The sequence below is a fragment of the Balaenoptera musculus genome, chromosome 14, assembly GCF_009873245.2.
Source record: "Balaenoptera musculus isolate JJ_BM4_2016_0621 chromosome 14, mBalMus1.pri.v3, whole genome shotgun sequence".
NCBI lineage: Eukaryota > Metazoa > Chordata > Mammalia > Artiodactyla > Balaenopteridae > Balaenoptera > Balaenoptera musculus.
Genome location: NC_045798.1, coordinates 21,807,231 through 21,828,519, shown reverse-complemented (window position 1 = coordinate 21,828,519; position 21,289 = coordinate 21,807,231). Strand labels below are relative to the sequence as shown.

General features: G+C 42.6%; 1 protein-coding gene across 13 annotated transcripts in view; it reads left to right on the top strand.

Moving 5' to 3' along the window:
* Positions 1–21,289, top strand: part of MTMR3 (myotubularin related protein 3) — a 146,573-nt gene that overhangs the window by 107,193 nt on the left and 18,091 nt on the right. For all 13 annotated transcript variants that reach the window (XR_005016203.1, XM_036823336.1, XM_036823338.1 and 10 more), the window contains 10 exons: positions 1,601–1,697; positions 4,229–4,342; positions 8,745–8,947; positions 9,472–9,603; positions 10,591–10,702; positions 13,694–13,889; positions 14,685–14,870; positions 17,483–17,653; positions 18,855–19,000; positions 19,768–21,181. Coding sequence is in view for 12 of the 13 variants with exons in the window: in XM_036823336.1 (XP_036679231.1) it covers positions 1,601–1,697; positions 4,229–4,342; positions 8,745–8,947; positions 9,472–9,603; positions 10,591–10,702; positions 13,694–13,889; positions 14,685–14,870; positions 17,483–17,653; positions 18,855–19,000; positions 19,768–21,181 (2,771 nt within the window). In the remaining variant the exon portion in view is untranslated. The remainder of the gene's footprint in view (positions 1–1,600; positions 1,698–4,228; positions 4,343–8,744; positions 8,948–9,471; positions 9,604–10,590; positions 10,703–13,693; positions 13,890–14,684; positions 14,871–17,482; positions 17,654–18,854; positions 19,001–19,767; positions 21,182–21,289) is intronic.

The window sequence follows — 21,289 nt, the reverse complement described above, 5'->3', positions numbered from 1 at the left end:
AGTATCTGTGTGTTTAAGATAGAGGTACTAATGTAAATGACCATTAATTAAAATACCTTTACCTTTTGCAAAGACTTGGAGCTGTATCCCAGGTTGGGGAAAATCTTGGCATTAATTAATGAACTTGGAAGTTGCCATAGTTCTTACGGCTTTTATATTGGGATTAAAAGTGAAAGGTTCCCTGTGTAGAATTAGTGATGCTCACCATTCCTTGCAATTTGTAGACAGCACTCCAATTCAGATAGCTTTTTCCTATTTGGAAGATTATATTGCTTTTAAAACTTTTCCAAAATGGGATAGATTCAGTTGATTATTTCTTCCTGCATCTCTGAACCTCACCTTTTTATAGCTCTCCTTCAGGAAACATATAATACTTAGTTTAAGCTCAAAAAACCCAGTTTAAATGGGAAGTAGTTTTATAGACTTGTCCTTCATTCAAGTAATTGCTATTTCGTATTCTGAAGCTCTTCTCCCAGGGAGAGCAAAGCTTTGATCACCAGTGCTGGCTGTTTTGTGCTTTTGTTACTGTAGTTTCTCCCAGCCCCCACCAGTATTTATTTTACAACCTATAATACTATATGTTAGAGGTACTGCTTAATGGTTTGTTTCGTTGTTGCTGTTTATTTGCTTTTTATAAAATTACTGCTCTAGGACTGTTTTCAAGGAAGGAAGTTATTTCAGATTTAATGACTTTTATGTTCGGTTCATTTCTGCCTTTGTTGCTTGCTGTCTTGAAGAAGCAGCCAAATTCATTAGGGCAAATGTAGGCAGTTATACTTGTTTGGGTGGATGTTCTTACAAATGCTCAGCACTGTAGTTACTAGTGTGGTGTTTCTTGAGATTCCTGGGTACTGGCAGTTAAAAGTCCCATGATCTTTTAATTGCAATTCTGTAATCTGTAAGGTTCTGAAAATCAAAAGATTTTTATTTTATTTGGTAGTTTGACTTGATCTGAACTATTTGTTGCTTTATTTATCCCATTTAGTGTGAATTATCCATGCATTTCACTGTAAAGATGTTAATGTTTGGTTAATGCTGTTGATATCATTAACCCAGTATTATTATACATGCACACCTTAAAATCCAGAAAATTCAGGTTCTGAAATCTGGCCCAAAGGGTTTCTCATGAGGAGTTATAGGTCTGTACTACTCTTCTTGATGAACTTGTTGATTTTATTTCTTATGTATACTATCAGTCTCAGTGTGGAAATGGGAAAGTAGCCAGTATAGGGATAAGAACATGGGTTTTGAGATGAGACAGACCTGCCATAATAATCACCTCAGTCTCAGTTTTGTCCTCTGTAAAATGAGCCCGGTGATATTACTCTCAAATTTGATAGTAGTGATTAGATAATATTCTTTTTTTGTTTTTTAGTTTATTTTTAATTGAAGAGATAATACTAATTCTTAATTAAAATCAAAATTAATTTCCTCATTTCTTCTTATAGTCTTATCCTGGCAGGAGATTTTTTTAACTAAATATGTTATTTATACAATACCTTTTTAAAAATAACTGAGCAGGGTAGCAGTGCTTTCATTCCACCTGATGTGGAAAATCGTATTCATTTCGTCCTTTCTCCTATCTGTCTGTGGTTCCTAGGGGAGCACGTAACATCAAGGTTTAAAAACGAAGTGGAGCGGATGGGTTTTGATATGAACAATGCCTGGAGGATTTCCAACATCAATGAAAAGTACAAGTGAGTTGTATTTGATTCCTGTGGACTGTGTTTCATGGCCACTGCCTTTGCAAGAAACCCCAATTCTCATGTGGCAGAACATTTGAATTTAGACTTTTTCTTTGAAATGGAGTTTTATTTATTAAATCTAAATGCCTCATCTTCAGCGTACTTCTTGAACCTTCTGTTCCCATTGCTATCACTGGAGTGGAAAGAGATCCTTACTTAGTAGGATCCTGGAACCTTCCTTTCTATCCCCTCCTATTCTTCCTGGCACATGCATGTCTAGATAATATTGTGCTTACCTGTAGACAAGGAGTTTCTGTTGTTCTCATCACTGCTTGACATCACATTAGAGATAAGATTAGTGATCTCAGAAGCAGTGATAAAACACTTGGTTTTTACTGTAATTTTACTCCAGATCCTATGAAATAGGCTACCGTATTATTCTCTAATTTGTTGATCTAAGACTAATGTCACAGCTATGATCGCTTAACCATTAAATATTAATGTAACCATTATTAAATATTTCCCATTACCTATTTCCCTAAAAGGTATAAGAACTTTGGTAGGGGAGGGCAGTTAACTACTGTGATTTTGGTGATCCAAATTTCTATAAAACAAAAGAAAATTGTCCAGAATTTTAAAATTAACATATCCTCCTCTTAAGTTTCCCTGCAGCAATTGGAGGCCTTAATCACTCTGTTGTCCTTCCAGCTGCCTCAAATTATGATAGGTATTTTCCTGGACTGTTTGTGGGTAGCCACCAGAGCATTTCATTTTTTGTTGGAAAAACGACAGCTAATTACTACGCACAGCTCTTAACATGGATCTTGGCCAAGGAGGTGGTGTGAAGAATCAGGAGCTACAGACGTGTCATACCTTTGCCTGTTCTCAGTGACAAGTCAAATTAGAGAATTGAGGTGGAGAGAGGAGGGGGGTCCTCAGGGAGCCTGAGGCTGGCACAGGCTTTGCTCACATGTAACCCACCTTCCTATACTGGAAACTGCTTATCTACAAGTGAGCAGCTCATACTTGCTGAAGAGCTGACTACTAGGTAATGTAATCCTTAGAGAACAAGGAATACAGTGATCAGAATATTGGGTGAAGTAAAACAAAACCTGAATTAAGCTAAGCTTGTTGAGAAAAAATTTTTGAGTTCAAAAGCTAGTGGTTTTCAGAAATCTCTTTTTAATATGGATTTAAAAAATTAACTTCTTTGAGTCCACTATTTCCACTTCAGAACCAGCCTTCAGCACATTGAAAAGTTCTTCATACTACAAAGGAAGAATAAGAGCCAAATTTACTCTTAAGTTTAAAAGAAGATAAAAGGAACAAGACTCATGGTTAGAGTGTTAATTTATAATCTGTGTCCTAGTTTATTTTTAGGAGTTTGTAGATAGGTATTAGGAAGTTTGTGGAGCTACTTTTGGTCAGTCTCCATTCTCCTGGTTAGGCTTTTGAATTCCTGATACTTAATCTGGAAATTGAGAATAAGAGAGAGAGATTTAGTCCAGAGTGATCAGAACCCTCAATTCCTAAGCAGTTTGTATTTTTCTGCCTCTTCCCCTAATGCATAGAGTAGGCTAGGGCATGGTGGTAGAGATGATGGTAGTGGAGGAGGAGGAGCAGTTTGTATATTTTTGGATTTGGATTAAATGTCTATTGCCTTCACTATTGAGAAGGAATATTGGGTTTCCCAGAGAGAGACATGTCTTGTAAGCAAAAAACCTATCAGAAATAATGCTTTCTAGGGCACCAGCTTGACTAGTACGTGCCTACTAGTATTTTCCCTAATGAAAACAGCTTTTCTTACGCAACATGGTAAGTCAACTATAATATAAAATAAAAGTTAAATTTAAAAAAGAGAAAAACAGCTTTTTTTCCCCTTGAGTGTAGTTTATTCTGAAGGATGTTTTATAGAAGTTATGATTAATAGCATATTCACATTACTAACTTGGCTTAATGGAGCTACGATTATGTATGCAGATGGGGCTGACCCGTAATGCTCTATAAACCCACGGCTGCACCTGTTACCTATAATTAGGACACCCTGTTTGGTTCAGATCAAAGAATATGTTAGTAATCCTATGAGGTCTCTGGAAACTTGAAATTGTGGGCTCTTGCCCTTCTTCTCATGTTTCCCTGAAAGACTGAGGGTCTGGTAGAGGTAACACAGACTTCCACCTCTGCAGTTGGACTGGGCATTTGTGTAGTTAGAAATGACCCACATATTGGTTACAACAGTTACAGTGGAGTAACTGCCTCTCAACTCCCCTTTTTACATTGATAGTTAAGATCGCCAGATTTCCAAAAGTCAGCATCAAGTGGAACAATCCAAGATAGTATCATTTGACATACACATAAGTAAACACTTAAGGCAACCCATTCTGCTGAGCAGGCCAAGACTCAGCTAATGCTCCTCATTGCCTTTTAACTGGCTCTGGGGTAGCTTGATCGACATCCTTCTGCTGGCTCACTCATGTCTCTCCCTCTTCTCCCCTCCCTCTCTGTCTTCTTCCCTTCTCCCTCTTCCTCACCTTCCCTGTTAGGCTGTGTGGTAGCTATCCACAGGAGCTCATAGTGCCTGCTTGGATCACTGACAAAGAACTAGAAAGTGTCGCAAGCTTCAGGTCCTGGAAGCGCATCCCCGCCGTCGTCTACAGGTAAGTAAGCCTGGCCAGACCCCAGACCCAGCTTGGTTTGGTGCTGCTGCCCACTGCATATGGTCTGCTGCTTCTGTTGCTGCTAACCTGGGGGTGGTGGTTCAGGGAACTTTCCAGGTTATTCTGTACTTCCTTATTGCTGAAGCTGCTTGTCCAGTCATATACCAGTAATTCATCTGGAACACTACCTGATGATTCAGTTGACACTGAAAAGAAAATTTTAATAGAAAAGTGGCTGGACTTGCTATTTTAAGATCCTTCTGACATTCTGTGGGAAGATAATGTGCTCATTGCATTTAGCTTCAGATGTTGGCCCTTGGATTGAGAGAGATGAATCCTAGAAAGTAAGAATTGGGAGTATAGATTTCAGTCATTTGTGATTGTCTTTGTGGTTGAAACTTTGACACATGGAAGAGGTCTGCTTTGAGAGGGAGCATTTAGGGAAGAAGGCTAGGGCTTGGCTGGATAGATGCTATCAGAGATCAAAGGCAGGAGAGTCAAGGGAGGCAAGTTCTAGACAGGGGTGGTGGTGTGGTGATGAGCACAGGTTTTAGAATTCAGGTCTTCTCTCTGACACGCCTTGCTGTGGCACCTTGAGTAAGTCCCCTAACTGACCTCAGCCCATTCCCAATTAGTAAAATGGGAATGATGTTCTTACTTCACAGGTATGCTGCGACATCTGAATGGAGCACTGGGCTTCCTAAGCAATGTCTGGAGTAGGTTGTATTCCTGAGGGCTGCTTTTATAATTCAGTGAATAGCTAGCTCAGTTCTCACAGAATCATGTTAAATTTTTAAGAAGTCATTCCCTCTTATTTTGGAACAGTTTCAGATGTCCTTGTAATATCACATTCTCCATTTCATTTTTCCAGTTTGCAGACATTATGGACTCTCCTTGAATTCAGGCCAAACCAGTGAGGCTTAGTTAGAAACTCATGCCAGGGGGCAGTCCATTGAAATACTGAGGTTGTAAGAAGGGGTTTATTTCCTTGTGGAATTCCCACTGAGGTAACCAGCTTGTTTAGTCCATGGAAGGCAGATTCTGATGCCCACCCTGAAGAGGGAGAGATGGAAAAGTACGTATTTGCTTCTGTCCCAGTGGAACCCATTAAGTTTTCAATCTCAATTTTCATCACCGTTGTTTTCAGATACTCCTAGAAAAGTAGGTCACCAAATTTACCTATCACTCAAGTGGTAAGGATGACACAGGAAAGCTGAAAGGATTAATGAGTCTTATCAGTGATCGGCCCAGCTCAAATAGGGAAAGCAGCCAGCTGCTGCTCTGCAGACAGCAGCTGTGCTAGATCAGCAGCCCTGGCATTTGTGAGGTTTGCTGACTTTGAGCGTAAGGGGAAAGGATTCTCATTCTCAAAGTAAGGGTCTTTTGGTGAATTCTCCCTGTTGGTAGAGAGGCCTGAAAGTGTAGGCTGAAGAAAAACTTAGAGTAAACATGGGAAGCTTCTTTCCCCTTCCAAAGTTTTTTCCAGAGGGCATAAGTTTCCCTAGCTCAGGTGGCAGGATGCTTCTGAATCCAACATGTGTTTACTGAATGTAGTTGTCTGTAAATTGCACTAATGACTCCTGAGGTTGCTAGCAGCAGTTACTTGACAGCACCATGATGAACCAGCACCTGATTAGTGCTTTCTCCTATGGTGATGAGAGAGTGCTTAATTGGATTTATTATTGAAGACAGAGATTGCTTTAACACAGAAAGATGGTGCGAAGGCCTCCCATCTGTAGTGCAATTCACAGCTCTCCCCCTTTGTGCATTGTGTGTTAGAAACTTCTAGTCATTTAGGGAGTTGATTAATACTAACTTAGGGATAGTTTAAACATTTGTATCTTTCTATATAAAATTGAAGCTTTTAGTGTTTAGTAGGGGACTCATACATTGGACATCTTAATTTTTATTTTTCCTTGTTCTATTTGTAAAATGATGGAAATGCTCTTTAGTGATTTTTAGCTGTAGTGTTTTCGTTCTCTTTCATGCAGTCTAAAGCACTTAGAAGACTGCAGAAAACTTCACTGCTTATTGCAGCAGTTCAGTTACAATCTAGCTATTATAATACTATGGCCCTTAGGGAATTCCCTGGCGGTCCAGTGGTTAGGTAGGACTCCTGCTTCCACTGCAGGGGACACAGGTTCGATCCCTGGTGGGGGAAGTAAGATCCTGCATGCCATGTGGTGCGGCCAAAAAATAATAATAATGTGGCCCTTAAAACCCAAGACCCAGGCCGATGAGTGCCATCTACTGTTCCTCTTGAGCATTGCTGGGAAAGATTTCAGAAGAAAAGGATGTGCAGGAAAGGCCCTGCCAGCCTATCCTGTAAAGGGTTTGCTGTCAATCAGCTCATTGGTTACTCAGCACCTATTATTATATGCTAGGAGGCATTTTAAGAATCAGGTTTTATTTATAGTTTGGTGAGGTTTTATTTATAGTTTGGCTCCATTCAGCAGGTGACCCAATTGAATGTGTTGGCAATACACAAGTACTCTCCATTATTTGTCCCCTAATGAGGGAGGATTTAAAAACTACAAGCAAACTGATGGTTCCAGTGGAATTTGATTATTGCCAAATTTAATTTATTGCTTATGAGTTTTAGGATTAAAAACCTTTCTCACGTTGTTCCTTGAACAAGATAAATAGATTCAATAGTCTGTTTTTTAAAAATCCATCTGTGCCCTACATGTGTTATATGTGTGTATGAATATGTGTTTAGAAACAATTTTAATGGGAGGAAAAGACATTGACAGTTCTCTCTAGGATATAGAATTGGGAGACGTTAAAATTTTTTGCTTACTAGCTTTTCTACTCATTTATTTTTAAAGTGAACTGATTACCTCTATAACTTCTAAAAACAGCTTTATTGAGATGTCACATACAATTCACCCTCTTAATGTGTATAGCTCAGTGATTTTTTTTTTAGTATATTCACAGTGTTGTGCAGCCATCACTACAATTGTTTTAGTACATTCTCACCACCGCAAAAAGAAACGCCAGATCCATTAGTAGTCACTCCCCATTCCCTCCCCAAGCTCCTTAGCTCTGGGTTATCAGTAAATCTACATTCTGTCTCTATAGATTTACCTATTCTGGACACTATATAAATGGAATCATAGTATGTGGTCTTTCATGACTCACTTCTTTCACTTAGGAGCAATAACATACTCAGGGTTCATCCGTGTTGTAACATGTATTAGAACTTGATTCCTTTTCATCACCAAATAATATTACCTTTATAACTTTTTAGTTGCTAAAATTGCCTAACTAAAATTCCTAATTAGGAAAAGCTTGGGTTTTAAGAGCATCTTAAGGTAGACTATGAGTATGATTTCTGGTCTTATTTCTTGATAAAGGATCTTATCAGAGTATGGCTTATTGATGTTTATGCCATTCATTTCCTTCTAATAGTTTACAGAAGGGTGGCTGGCTCATTGAGCTATCTGCCTATAGTAAGAGCAGTTGTGATTCATGAAATGTCAGGAGGTTTTGTAAAGCAGTCCACTACAGGCCAGGTAAGTATTTCAGTCCCACGTGTGGGATCTTGTTTTGAAAAGAATCCTCAAGCCAGCCCTAAGTGTACAGTTGCTACAGTGGGCCCTCAGAAGTCAGTGAGGAAACAAATGTTTGTCAGCATCTCTTATGCTAGGATATTCAGGTGTAGTATTAAAAAGGAGAGATTAATGCTTCATTATTAAGTGTGGTATTTGTAGTTTATTTTTTACCTGATTTTCCAAAAATAAATTTAAATATTCAGGTATTTTCTTTATGAATATTTTTCTCTGACAATACACTTTTAAATACACTTTTATCATTTTGTTGGTTATTCTACAAAGGTCTCTAAAATGGTTTGATGATCAAGAAAGATGCAGATAGGTTTTGTTATTTTTTATTTTTAGTTATTATTATTATTATTATTATTTTAAAAATTTATTTATTTGGCTGTGCCGGGTCTTGTTTGTGGCATGCAGGCTCTTTTAGTTGCGGCATGTGGGATCTAGTTCCCTGACCAGGGATCGATCCCGGGCCCCCTGCATTGGGAGCACGGAGTCTTAACCACTGGACCACCAGGGAAGTCCCTAATTATTACTTACTTAGTTTTTGTCCACACTGCACGGCATGTGGGATCTTAGTTCCCTGACCAGGGATCGAATCCGTGTCCCCTGTAGTGGAAGTGTGGAGTCTCAACCGCTGCGCCGCCAGGGAAGTCCCGGGGTTTTGTTATTCTTGTTGCTGTATAAGACTTCTGCCCTGAGAGGACTTGAAGCTAAACCATCACTTACCTGCAGTCAAGCTGTTCATTAAGGCATTTAAAATCTACTGTCTCACTTTCTGTATGAGCACAGAGCATCTGAATGGGCCCACTGGGATGGGTACAGTTGTTGTCTTGCTCCCCGCACAGGCACCAGAGCAATGGAGCTGTCATTGCCCGCTGTGGACAGCCGGAGGTCAGCTGGTGGGGCTGGCGAAATGCTGATGATGAGCACCTGGTGCAGTCAGTAGCCAAAGCTTGTGCCTCCGACTCCCGATCCAGCGGCAGCAAGCTGTCAACTAGGAACAGTCCCCGAGACTTCCCCAATGCAGACCTTTCTGATGTGGAGTTTGGTAAGGTGCTCCCTGGGCCTCTGGCAGCAGTTTTTATAGCATCTGAGAACCTTTTCTTGAAATGGCCTTCTTTATAAGACACAGAATTTGTTTCATAGGAGAGAGAGAGTGAAGCGTCAGTTGATGGGATTGTTTGAGGAGTCATGGATCTTGGCAAAAACCAGAAGACCCTCTGTTTCAGACTTGGTTTAAGTGGACTAGAGTGTTTGTTGTCTTTCTTGCCATCATGACAAGATGGAATATATATGTGATAGGGGACCTGCAGTGTCTCCAGACCATGGGGGGAAACACCAGGATTATGTTGTAGTTATTCTAGGACTACAGATGTAGAAATGCGGTATAGGAGATTGTAGGCAAAATAGAAAACAAACTAGAGAGAGAAGTCCTATTGTATTAATGTAGTTTTGGTTAGGTGGATTTCAGTTTTTTGGGTACTGTAATAAGTGCCTGTGGTTCTTATTTTGCAACAGTTCTGGGAGAGACAGGTTCATTTAGTTTTTCCTTCCTGCTCCTGATGTCCCTAGATTCTTCTCTGTCAAATGCTTCAGGAGCAGAGAGTTTAGCTGTCCAACCACAGAAGCTTTTGATCTTGGATGCACGCTCCTATGCAGCAGCTGTGGCGAACCGAGCCAAAGGAGGAGGCTGTGAATGCCCAGGTGAGGTGCACAGTGCTTTCGTCCCTGACCCTCTGTCCCTGTGAGTCCACCCCATGCCCAGCTGGGTCTTAGTTCTCAATTTGAAGTGAATGGAAAGCCATGTTCCTCAACCTATCTTGAGACAGCCAGAGCTCCTTCTTGGATTCTTAATACTGTATGCTCTTTTTAAGGGAGAAATGGAGGAGGAGGTGCAGTGAAACTAAAGAATCTTCCTTCCCTGTGCCAACTTTTAGGTGATAAGGAAAGTAAATCCTCTCCCATAATAAGGCCTGTTATGTTTGGAAGCTTCTTCTTTAGCAGCTCAATTTCTCAGCCTTCTAAAAGCTTTCTTTGTGTTTGACAGTGGGTATGCTCATTACTAGCCTCACAGAAAACTCCTCACATGACTTTTACTTAGAAAACATGGGGTAGAAATTGAAGCAGCAAATACAAAACTCTAGCAAAGTGCCTCAGTGCTGACCTATAACACCCCTACTGTTTGAGCGCTGGCTTTCTCCAAGGAGGGACCTGTTAGGTGCCAGTTGTGTGCTGTTGGAGCAGGTAGAGGCACTGAGCTCCTTATTCAGATGAGAGCTAAGCTGGAATCTAAAAGCAGTTGTACCAAGGTGAAATTTGAATGCAGAAATGCATGGTTCTGCTAGGTTCTTTTCAAAGAGATTCCAGAGATGCAAGTTAGTAGAGGCCCAAGAAGTAAACCTGGGGTAAGATGGAAGTATACAGATCTTTTTTTAAAAAAAATAACAGCTTCTATTTTATATCAGTATCTTCTTCACACATCTAACCTTCCTTTTTGAAAAGACAGCTAAAAATCCAGCACTGTTTTCCTCTCATAATAAAGGACTGGACTAATAGGCATCAAAACATTGGCATTTCATTAGTCAGCAGCTACAGTGGGTTTATTTTATAGCCGGTTTGCTCCTTTTAAATTTGGCCATTTGGACTTTAAATTCAACATATTTGTGTTCTCTTTGTTGTTATTCTCTCCAGAGTATTACCCGAACTGTGAAGTTGTTTTTATGGGGATGGCAAATATTCATTCAATTCGGAGGAGTTTTCAGTCTCTGCGATTGCTGTGCACACAGATGCCAGATCCGGGAAAGTAAGACCTTGGCTTTGGCTTTAAGTTTGCATTGATTTTTTTTTTTTTTTTTTTTTTAATGAGTTTGAAGGTGTCTTTCTATTTTTTGGTAAATTTCAGTTTAACTTTCAGAGTCCATGGTTATTCTCATTCCTGTGTTAGGAGCATGCAGCACAAAGGAGGAGCTGGAAGAAAAATCTAGCACTTTGAAAGGTTTAAAATGTGCAGCAAAGAACAGATCTCAGCCCTCAGAATGGAAACATTGCCTTCTTATTTTTCCTGGGCCCTCTTCCTTTTCTTCCACATGTTTTTGACTCAGAGTAACTTAATTCTTTGTTTTCTGACATCCTGTAGTGACACTTAACTTGCTATGAACTGGAATGTTTTACCATGAAGAGTAAAAATTTATTCATTATGTTCTGAAAAGGGTTAAACATTCTTTAAACTTGCCAGTAGGTCAGTTCCTTTTACATTTGCTTCTGATTTCTAAACTACCATCTTACTTACTAAGAACATTACCGTGATTTTTATTGCTTATTAAAAATGAATGGCTGGCATTTGCTGTGAGGAAGGTGAAATAACACTCCTCCCCCCAAGGGAACTGTTTGAATACAAGATAAATTAGGAGGAATGCTCTGTAAAACAAATATGGACAGATAAATATTTAAAAGCCCCTGTTTTACTGTTTCAGGAAGCCAGAAATGGTGCCAGAGAAGACAGAATTTTCTCTGTTCTGGTGTTTGTGCTAGATCCCATAGCTATTTCCCTGGGTTCTGTTCAGTAGATCTCATGATTGCATCAATTTTGCAGCATTGTTTGATTTATTAAATCAAATGGCTGCCTGAACCACTTGTACTAACTCCTGGTAGCAAATGATTAAATTCATCACATTTGCAATCAGCCCAGAGGGTGAAGCAGTTGTCCTTGGGGAAAAGCCTGACGGAAGAAATGAGATCGCTGCTCTGCTTTGGGGATTAGCAACTTGCATCTGCTATACATATTCAGAACCTAGCTAGTAGTACTCTTTCCTAAAGGGAGGGCATAGAAAGAGCCTGGCTGAGGATTCAGGAGATCTGCCACTAATTGACTGTGTGACTTAGGCCAGTGGCTTAATTCCTGTGGTTATCCGTTTTTCCTGTCTATAAAATAAAAGGGATAGAGTCAGTACTACCTGATCTCTAATATCTTCCATAAGTTAAAATTCTTTCTTAAAAAGCTGTTTTTTAAACTCTGAGTCAAGAAGATGTAATTAGCCCTTGCTTGGTCCAAATGAATGTCAGGGAGGAGGAGGGAGGTTGTAAAGGAAGAAGGAAATGCTTTGTCTGTATTTGGCAGCAAATCATAATGCAGTACTGAAGCTTCCCTTGTGGATAAAAAGAAGCTATGGGAGAGGCGGGACCAGCTTATAAGCGAGCCTCCTGACACTTGTTTGCGGCCATAGAGGGCTACAGCATGCTTAGGTTGCTACCTCAGCTTTTGAGAATAGGACAAGGGAGCCTGGAGTCTCAGCGCACCTCCTCCGTTGGCAGATTTTGGAGTGCAGCTCCTGTGTTAGGCATGGACGGAAGACACCAAGTGGTACGTAAGGATGATTCAGTCAGGTTCAAGAGAACCAGGTTCTCATTTACTGTTTCTCCAGAAGCCAGGAGATAAGTTAGTATTTGTTCTCCTAAGCCTCATCTTTTATTTTTTTTCAAGACTGTGTGAGGAATGAGAATAAATAATCCACCAGCAAAAAGTGTTTCTCAGGTATTTAGTAGGACATAGAAGGTCTTGAGATAGAATTTTTATCCACGATTTAAAAAGTAGGAACCTTCAGTGTGTGCTAGGCACTGCACAAGGAGGGTATAGCTGTGCCTGAGACACAGTGTCTGCCCACTGAGGAGTCAGAGTCTGGTTGGTAGAACAAGCAAATCCATGTGAAGCCAGTGCTTATGCAGTACATTCTGATGTGTGTTTGCCTGGAAAGACCCTCTCTTTGGACTATTCCAAAAATTCATACTCATTCCCCAAGGTTTAATAAGCCTTTATAGGCTAGTCTTGGCAAAAGCCTTCTCATAGTCCCCTGACAGAAGTATTTATTCTCTCCTCAAACTCAGAGTTTGAAGGACTAGACTGTGGTCTTAACTACAAATCTGATCACATTTTGGAGAAATTGGAGCTTTTTGGGGGGGGGGTTGGGGAGTAGAATTCATGACAGGGCACAAGAAATAAAATGTCAACACAGTTAAAAACCCATTTGTTATCAGCTTGTGATTATTCCCAAGGGGCCATTCTTGGGATCTGATACTTCCTGAAGGCCTTTCAAAGAAAGGTTCTTTTAGATCCCTGCTGAATCCAGTCAGTACTAAGCCCAGAAACTGTGTAGCCACAGGCGTACTAATTTGTGTTCTAAATCATTAGTGTGGGCCCATCCAGTTTTAATCCATAGACATTCAAGACTTGATCAGTGGTAGGTGTTGGGGTGTGGGTAGTAAGCAATGTTGTCTGCAGTGTTGGATGTGGCATCTAGCTTGTATCTTATTACAGACATACTTATATTTGAGTTTTCTTTACCTTTTTTTTTGAGAACTTGCTGGGCAGAGTTGCTGATCATTAAATATAAATATTTTCTCTTTTCCATCTCAGAGTGGCTGTGTTTTTTTGTTTTTTATTTTCTTTTGGAGAAGATTCCAGGAAGAGCTACTTTTCTTATACTGGGTAGATATACTTATTATGGACTAAAAAATATTAAATATTAATTCTCTCTGGGAAATAAGCTATAAGATTTTTGGAACAAAAGGTGGCCCTGTTAATGTCCTATTTCGAAGGCTCTCCTCTATTGCATGGTAGGGCTTGGGTCTCATCCTTGTACATGCTTTGTAAACACAGAGATTTTCTGTTTGTTTTGGCAGTGTTTTATTTGGAAGGAAAAGTCTTTGGGAATTGCTTTTTAATATGACTGGTATTTGGCATGACCCAGTATATCATAAAAATCAGCATTTCCTATCCCCTTCTGTTTTATTTTTGTAGTTGGCTCTCAGCTCTTGAAAGTACAAAATGGCTCCATCACCTGTCTGTGCTTCTGAAGTCAGCACTTCTGGTAGTGCATGCTGTGGATCGTGATCAACGACCAGTGCTAGCACACTGCTCGGATGGCTGGGACCGCACCCCCCAGATTGTGGCGTTGGCTAAGCTCTTGCTGGACCCTTATTACCGAACCATAGAGGTAGGATTTGACACTTTAGGATGAGTGGGGGAAACCTTGGAGGGTTTTATGATCAGTTTTGATTGAGGTGGCTAGGTCCAGTGAAAGTGAAATTTCTTTAGTTTTGAATCATTGCTCCTTTATCTTGAGCTAAATTGTTGTGGTACGTACCACAGTGCTTGTGCCTCTTAAAAGGGGGTAGATTGTGGATAACAAGGTATTGAGAATACAGACATGTTTTCCTTTGCAGAGTATCTACTTGGATACCCCAGGAAAGTGGGGCTTCTATAGAAGGATCTTGACATGCTTATTATGGTAATGGGTCTGTATATCACCACAATGTTCTGTGGAGAAAGAACCCTATTGTGAAATAATCACCTATTGGGTTAAAGATATAAGAAAAACCATAAAGGTCCCCTAAAATATATGTAAATCTGGGATGGGGAAAGATTTTACAAACATGGCTTTGTAAGGATACCATGAAAGATAGAAATTAAAAAATAAAAAAGAAATTAAGGGGGAAAAAAGTATGACTTTTTTATAGTGAATGAAGGGCTAAAAATATAAATAGTCTCAACAAAGACTTAGATAAATGCTTCGTTACCACCCTTTTGATGATATGGAATGGAGTTGAGGGAATCGGGAAACTGCCCTAAGCCTGTGTCCCATCCTTTGGCCGTGGGGCTGGGTTAGGGGCTCCTGGTGGGCTTAGTGGGAGGGTGTTAAAAGGGATCACTGTTGGTGACATTAGGCTCAGGACAGTTATAGTTTGGATAGACAAGCACAAATGGGTCTCTCGTGGGTGCTTCCCCGCAGGGTTTCCAGGTCCTCGTGGAGATGGAGTGGCTGGATTTTGGCCACAAGTTTGCTGACCGGTGTGGTCATGGGGAGAACTCGGATGATCTGAACGAACGTTGTCCAGTGTTTTTACAGTGGCTTGACTGTGTTCATCAGCTTCAGAGGCAATTTCCGTGCTCTTTTGAGTTCAATGAAGCATTCCTTGTGAGTTTGGGCTTGTGATTCTTCGTTTTGGGGACCTTCTAAATTCATAGGGGTATCAATGCAAATGTTAGTGGGCCAGTTTTCACATGAAACTGCATCTTTTCTAGAATTTGAGGGGCCATTCTTCCATTTTTAATTAAAAAACAATAGTAATAAACAGGTGTTTGTTTATTTAGTGAATCCATGTGTACTAAGTTTACATAAACTTTGAGTTCTTCTAAACATAACTTTTAAAATGGACAGAAGCACACTAAACAGTAGTTAGAAATAGAAACAATAGATTTTCATCTGCTCCCTCCAGTCCATCTACCAACCCCCCTGCGTCTGTTCCACACTCTCTGCTCCCTGTCCTTTGAAGGAGGATGTACTATCCTTGCCCTCTTCCAGCCCCTCCTCCACTTGTGCACCAGCTTCCACCCCCCTCCTTTGCTCAGCTTCATGGCTTCAGCATTTCTCCTCCCTGCCCTCTGCGTCAGCCTATTTTCCTTTTTACCAGATCATTGCCATCAGCATACAAGCATGGTATAGTGCCTCCTATTTCATCAAAACCATTTCTGGGTCCTGCATCCCCCTCTAGCTATTATCTCATTTTTCATACCTCATTTCTTCACAGCAGAGCTCCTCAAGTCTTGACATTTACTCTCTCAAACGCTTCTCCTCCCATTCTCTTTTAAACCTGGCCCAGTCAGGTGTTCACTCCACCACTTTACCAGAGCTGCTCTTGTTAAGGTCACCAGTGACCTTCACATTTCTAATCCAGTGATCAGTTTTCAATCACCCTTCTTTTTTTTAATTGCAGTATAAGTGATAGATAACATTATATTAGTTTCAGGTGTACAACAGTGATTTGATATTTGTATATATTGCTAAAAGATTACCACAAAATTCTAGTTAACATCTGTTACCATACATAGTTACAAAGTTTTTTTCTTGTGATGAGAACTTTTAAGATGTCCTCTCCTGGCAACCTTCAAATATACAGTACAGTATTACTAACTTACAGTCACCCTGCTGCACATCACATCCCACAACTTACTTATTTTATAACTGGAAGTTTGTACCTTTTGACTGCCTTCATCTTCTTTGATCCATCATTAAAATTTGGCACAATTTAATCACTCCTTTCTTGAAACACTTTCTTCAGTTGACTTCCAGCACACACTCTTAGTTCTCCTCCGCTTCACCAACTGGTCCTTTCTGTCTCCTTTGCTGGTTCCTCTTTCCCTCCCCACTTGTGAATGCTGGGAGTGCCCCAGGGCTCAACCTCCTTCTCTAGGGATTTCATCCAGTTTGTTGGCTTTAATTGCTCTCTGTGATTCCCACATGTATACGTCTTCAGCTCAGATCTCTCTCTCCACTTAACTCCAGGCTCTCATCCACTTGTGACTACTCAGTATCTCCACTTGGATGTCTTAATGGTATTTCAAACTTAACATGTTCAGAACTTAGTTGTTGATTTCCATATGGCTTCACCCCAAAACTGATCTTCCAGAAGTCTTCCATCTCACCAAATGGCAACTCAAACCTTCGATTCATTTAGGGCAGAAACTTTTATGTCATCCTCAACTCTCCTTTCTTTCATATTCCATATTCAGTCTGTCAGCAGATTCTGCAGCTCTGCTTTAAAAATATATCTAAAACCTGATAACTTATTGCTACCTGTGCTGTTCCCAGCACTAGTCTAAGCCACCACATCTCCTGTCCCAATTCCCGAGTCAGTCTAGCAGCCTGAGGGATCCTTCTAAAACATGATACAGACCGTATCATTCCTCTGTCAGGAAACCTCCAATGACTCTGCTTTTCACACAGAATAAAAGTCACAGTCCTTAAAATGGCCTGCAAGTCCTCCAAGGCTCTCTCCACAGTCCTTAAAATGGCCTGCAAGCCTGTCCAGGCTCATTTCCTCCCATCCTCCGCCTCATGCAATGTCTGTCAGTTCCTCAGAAGTTGCAATCCTGTACTCACCTCAAGGCCATTGTGCTGGCGGTTGCCTCTGCCTGGAGCAGCCTCCTCTCCCACCCCCGGCTGGTATGATCTGCTCTCGCACTTCCATCAGGTCTCTAGAGGCCAGTGAGCCTTCTCACGCTGCCCTGCATGTGCTCTGGCCCTCTTACCCTGCCTTATTGTCCATAGCACTGGTCACCCCTCCCCCCACAGCCAGAGCGAGCTCTACCAGGGCAGGAGAGCCGTCTTCTCACTGTTGCCTGTCCAGCACCCACAGAAACATTTGGGGTATGTGAGATGCTCAATAGCAACTTGCTGAATGAAAAGCTGTTTAGAAGTTCAGGCTTGGGTTGCACACTGACCTGCTCCTATGTCCAGTTTATATGGGTAGCTGTTAACTTGGGACCTTGGAGACTGTTTACAAGGGAGGCCAAGAGGATGGGGGTGCCAACACCCTGTCTTTGCTGTTTTGACTTAGGAGTGATGGTGGCTGGGGTTATGAGGAGTCTGCGATTGGGTGGCTTACTTGGGTCCCCCCCCCCATCCTTACCAAGCGTGAACTGAAGTGCACATCAGGGGTGTCGGGGAAGGTGGCTTAGCTGGGCTGACCTTCCCCCAGAAAATGGTGTACCCATTGCTTGATTTTGCCTCATATTGGACTCCCACAGGTGAAACTGGTGCAGCATACCTATTCCTGCCTCTTTGGAACATTCCTGTGCAACAACGCCAAGGAGAGAGGGGAAAAACATACTCAGGAACGGACATGTTCTGTGTGGTCGCTGCTTCGGGCGGGCAACAAGGCTTTCAAAAACCTACTGTATTCCTCTCAGTCAGAAGCCGTATGTATTCTTTAGTCTTTTCTCCCTCATCAGCAGAATGAATTTGGGGATGGGGACATATGGGATCTTTTTTGAGAAGTGGCTCTTGAAGGCATCTCAGTTGTCTCTGGATGGAGTAGTTCCATTTTTTCCCAACCGCTCTGTCCTGAGAAAGGCCTGTTTTCTGGTTATTCTGCCCTGCTTCTGACTGCTCTTTGTTCAGGGTGGTTTGATTTAACAAACATCTCTAACTTTGCCACTCTAGACATGAATCTTTTCTGGCACCTCTGCCAGAGCTTAACTTATTTCTAGCATGTTCTGTCTAACAAGTGGAGGAGGCACTTAAGTTATTCCCTGGATGCCCCTGATAGCTCAGAAGGAGGTGCAGGCCCCCAGCACCCTTCCAGTGTCAACAGGCAATGATACCCATTGCAGCATCTGTCTCAGCAGAAAACTGTGTGTGACACCAGCAGTGTGTCTGTGTGATCCTCTGCTCACATGGAGAACTGGCAGGCCCTTTAAGACTTTGTTCCTCAAAGGAACACTTTCTGTTAAGCAGAGAAAAGGAGGCACTTATATCTATGCATTGGTACACAGTAATGTTCCTTTTGTCAGAATGCATCTTAAATTCTAAAGTCACAAGGAGGCTAATCAGAGGTTATGTTCATTTGCTGGACTATTAATTAATAAACCTCTTACTACAGTTAAGTAGTCCAAGGAGAGATTGAAGCTAGCTGCTTCTCTGTCTCCTGTGCCTGCTGGGGAAGTAACGGTACAGAAGAAAATTCCCTCCTTTTAACTTGATTAATTTAGGTGATCCTATAAAACAGGTTTGACAGTGTGTTCTGAAGCCAAGCTTTTGTACTAGGGAACTATCACCATCTAGCAGAATGACTCATTTTCTTGTGCAGTAAAAGCAACAAATTAGGTTGAGAAAAGCCAGTCATTCAATAAAGGTGACCTAAGAAACAACTAATGAGAAATGGATTTAAAGAATTTTTTTTAGATTTTCATTCTCACAGAGGCTGTCAGGTGAAAAATGTCCCATCTACCCACCACCCCCCGTGATAGAGCTGCATCCACTCATGCTAATGCCCCCTGGAGATTGTGCAGGACTGCTGGGCGTTCCTGCTTGGTGCTTGCTTCTTCACCCTCATTTCTAGACATTTCTAACAGACTTGTTGGAAGTTGTTTAAACCTGTGTCCACCGCTCTCTCTTCAGGTGCTGTACCCTGTGTGCCACGTGCGTAACCTGATGCTGTGGAGTGCAGTGTACCTGCCCTGCCCATCCCCGTCCACCCCCGTGGACGACAGCTGTGCACCATACCCAGCCCCTGGCACCAGCCCTGATGATCCACCTCTGAGTCGGTGAGCTTGGGGCTGATGCCAAGACTGCAGGTCCTTTGTGGGTTACTCCTGTGTTGGGATGCATCCAGGGATGGTTGGAGATCATGACATTGTCTGGTTCCACACATCTTTCTTAGATCTCTGAAGTTTTCTTAGGGAAGGTATAAGGGTTTTGGGCTATGAGGCTGTAAGAGCCTTGTTTCCTGAAGAGTACTGGGCCCTGTTGCTACATCACTCTCTTGCATGCACCAAGCAGTTTCTCAGTGATGGAGCATATCTTCTGGGTTCCTTGTGACCCTCTGGCTTGAGTTTCAGCCACTGCTCTGTGCTCCTGCCTCCCTGCTGTGACTTGCTGTCCTGGGCTTGAAAGGCAGATGCCGTCAGATGATAGACAGTCTGGCTTTGAGACCTATGAATTAGCTTTACTGAATGCAGACTGATGAATAATAATTTAAAATATTGTAATATCAGAAGATCAGCAGTGCTACTTTCCTCTGCCACTAATTGAGAAACACAGCAGTATCATGAAGAATATCTTTTTAAAATAGCATTTGCTATTAGCTTATTTGTATGTGTTGGGCATGGGGTAGGGATGGTGCCAGAGGAATAGAAGTACTCGTCCTGGAGCTCTGCCTTCCTGCAGTCTGAGCCTTACTCCAGATGCGCCATGGCTCCTTGAGTAGCCGTAATGGAGCCGTTTATGAAATGACTGCCTGTTAAAACCTATTGTCTCCTACTTCCCCGTGAACAACCTCATATTCTCATTTCCCCCAAACTCCTTCCTTTAGGCTACCAAAGACCAGATCATTTGACAATCTGACCACAGCCTGCGAGAACACAGTGCCTCTAGCCAGCCGGCGCAGCAGTGACCCAAGCCTGAATGAGAAGTGGCAGGAGCACCGTCGCTCGCTGGAACTGAGCACTCTGGCTGGTCCTGGAGAGGAGCTTCTGGATCCTGACAGCCTGGGGAAGCCAGCCAAAGTGCTGGGTGGTGCCGAGCTGTCTGTTGCAGCTGGAGTAGCTGAGGGGCAGATGGAGAATATCCTGCAAGAGGCCACCAAAGAGGAGAGTGGGGTAGAGGAGCTTGCCCACAGGGGGATGCAGGAGGTCAAAGAGGAGGCTCTTTTAGAAGAGGGGAGCAGGGGGAAGACCCCTGAGCTCCCAGCCATTGTGCTTCATCAAGAGCCAGAACTGGGTGATGCTGCTGTAAGGAGCCATCCAGGCACCAGCCTTCTTGTGCTCTCACAGCGTATTCCTGAGCAGCAGGGTGGGCACAGTATTCTCCCCAGTTCTCTACAGGAGCCCCCCCAGGGAGAGGATGCCCAGGAGGTCCCTGTGGAACAGTCTCGAATAGGAGCTATCACACAGGACAGGGAGGAAGCAGTCCTTCCAATCTCAGTAGATGTAAAAGTTGGCTCTGGTACCTCACAGTCAAGTTCTCTGCCCTCCCAAGTTTCATTTGAGACCAGAGGACCAAATGCGGATAGTTCCATGGACATGTTAGTGGAAGATAAAGTGAAGTCAGAAAGTGGTCCCCAAGGCCATGATAAACCTTGCTTACCTGCCAGGGTAAGCAGTGGCAGGTTCAGTGGCAAGGAGGAGCTTCCTCAAGCCATGGAGCCCAGGCCTTCAGAGAGGAGCCTGGCTGAGAGGCCCCAAGTGGGATCTCTGGTGTATAGGACTTCCCCCAGCGGCACCCAGAGCCCAGCGCATTCTCCTTGTGCCTTGCCTTTAGCCGAATGTAAAGAGGGGCTTGTGTGCAATGGTGCTCCAGAGACTGAAAATAAGGCCTCAGAGCAGCCCCCAGGGCATAATACCCTCCAGAAGTACCCTACCCCCAATGGGCACTGCGCCAATGGGGAGACTGGTAGGAGCAAGGACTCACTGAGCCGCCAGCTGTCTGCCACAAGCTGCAGCTCTGCCCACTTACACTCGAGGAACTTGCACCACAAGTGGCTGCACAGCCACTCGGGGAGGGCGTCTGCAACTGGCAGCCCTGACCAGCCTTCCCGCAGCCACCTGGACGACGACGGCATGCCTGTGTACACGGACACTATCCAACAGCGCCTGCGTCAGATTGAGTCGGGCCACCAGCAGGAAGTGGAGACCTTGAAGAAACAAGTCCAGGAGCTGAGGAGTCGCCTGGAGAGCCAGTACCTGACCAGCTCCCTACGCTTCAATGGGGACTTTGGGGATGAAGTGGTAAGTACACCATGGTGCCTCCATAGCTGCACAAGGAGACAGGGCACACTGAGCCGGGGCGCCCTTTGTACAGATTTCTGAAAGAACTGGAAAGTTCCAGAATTGAGA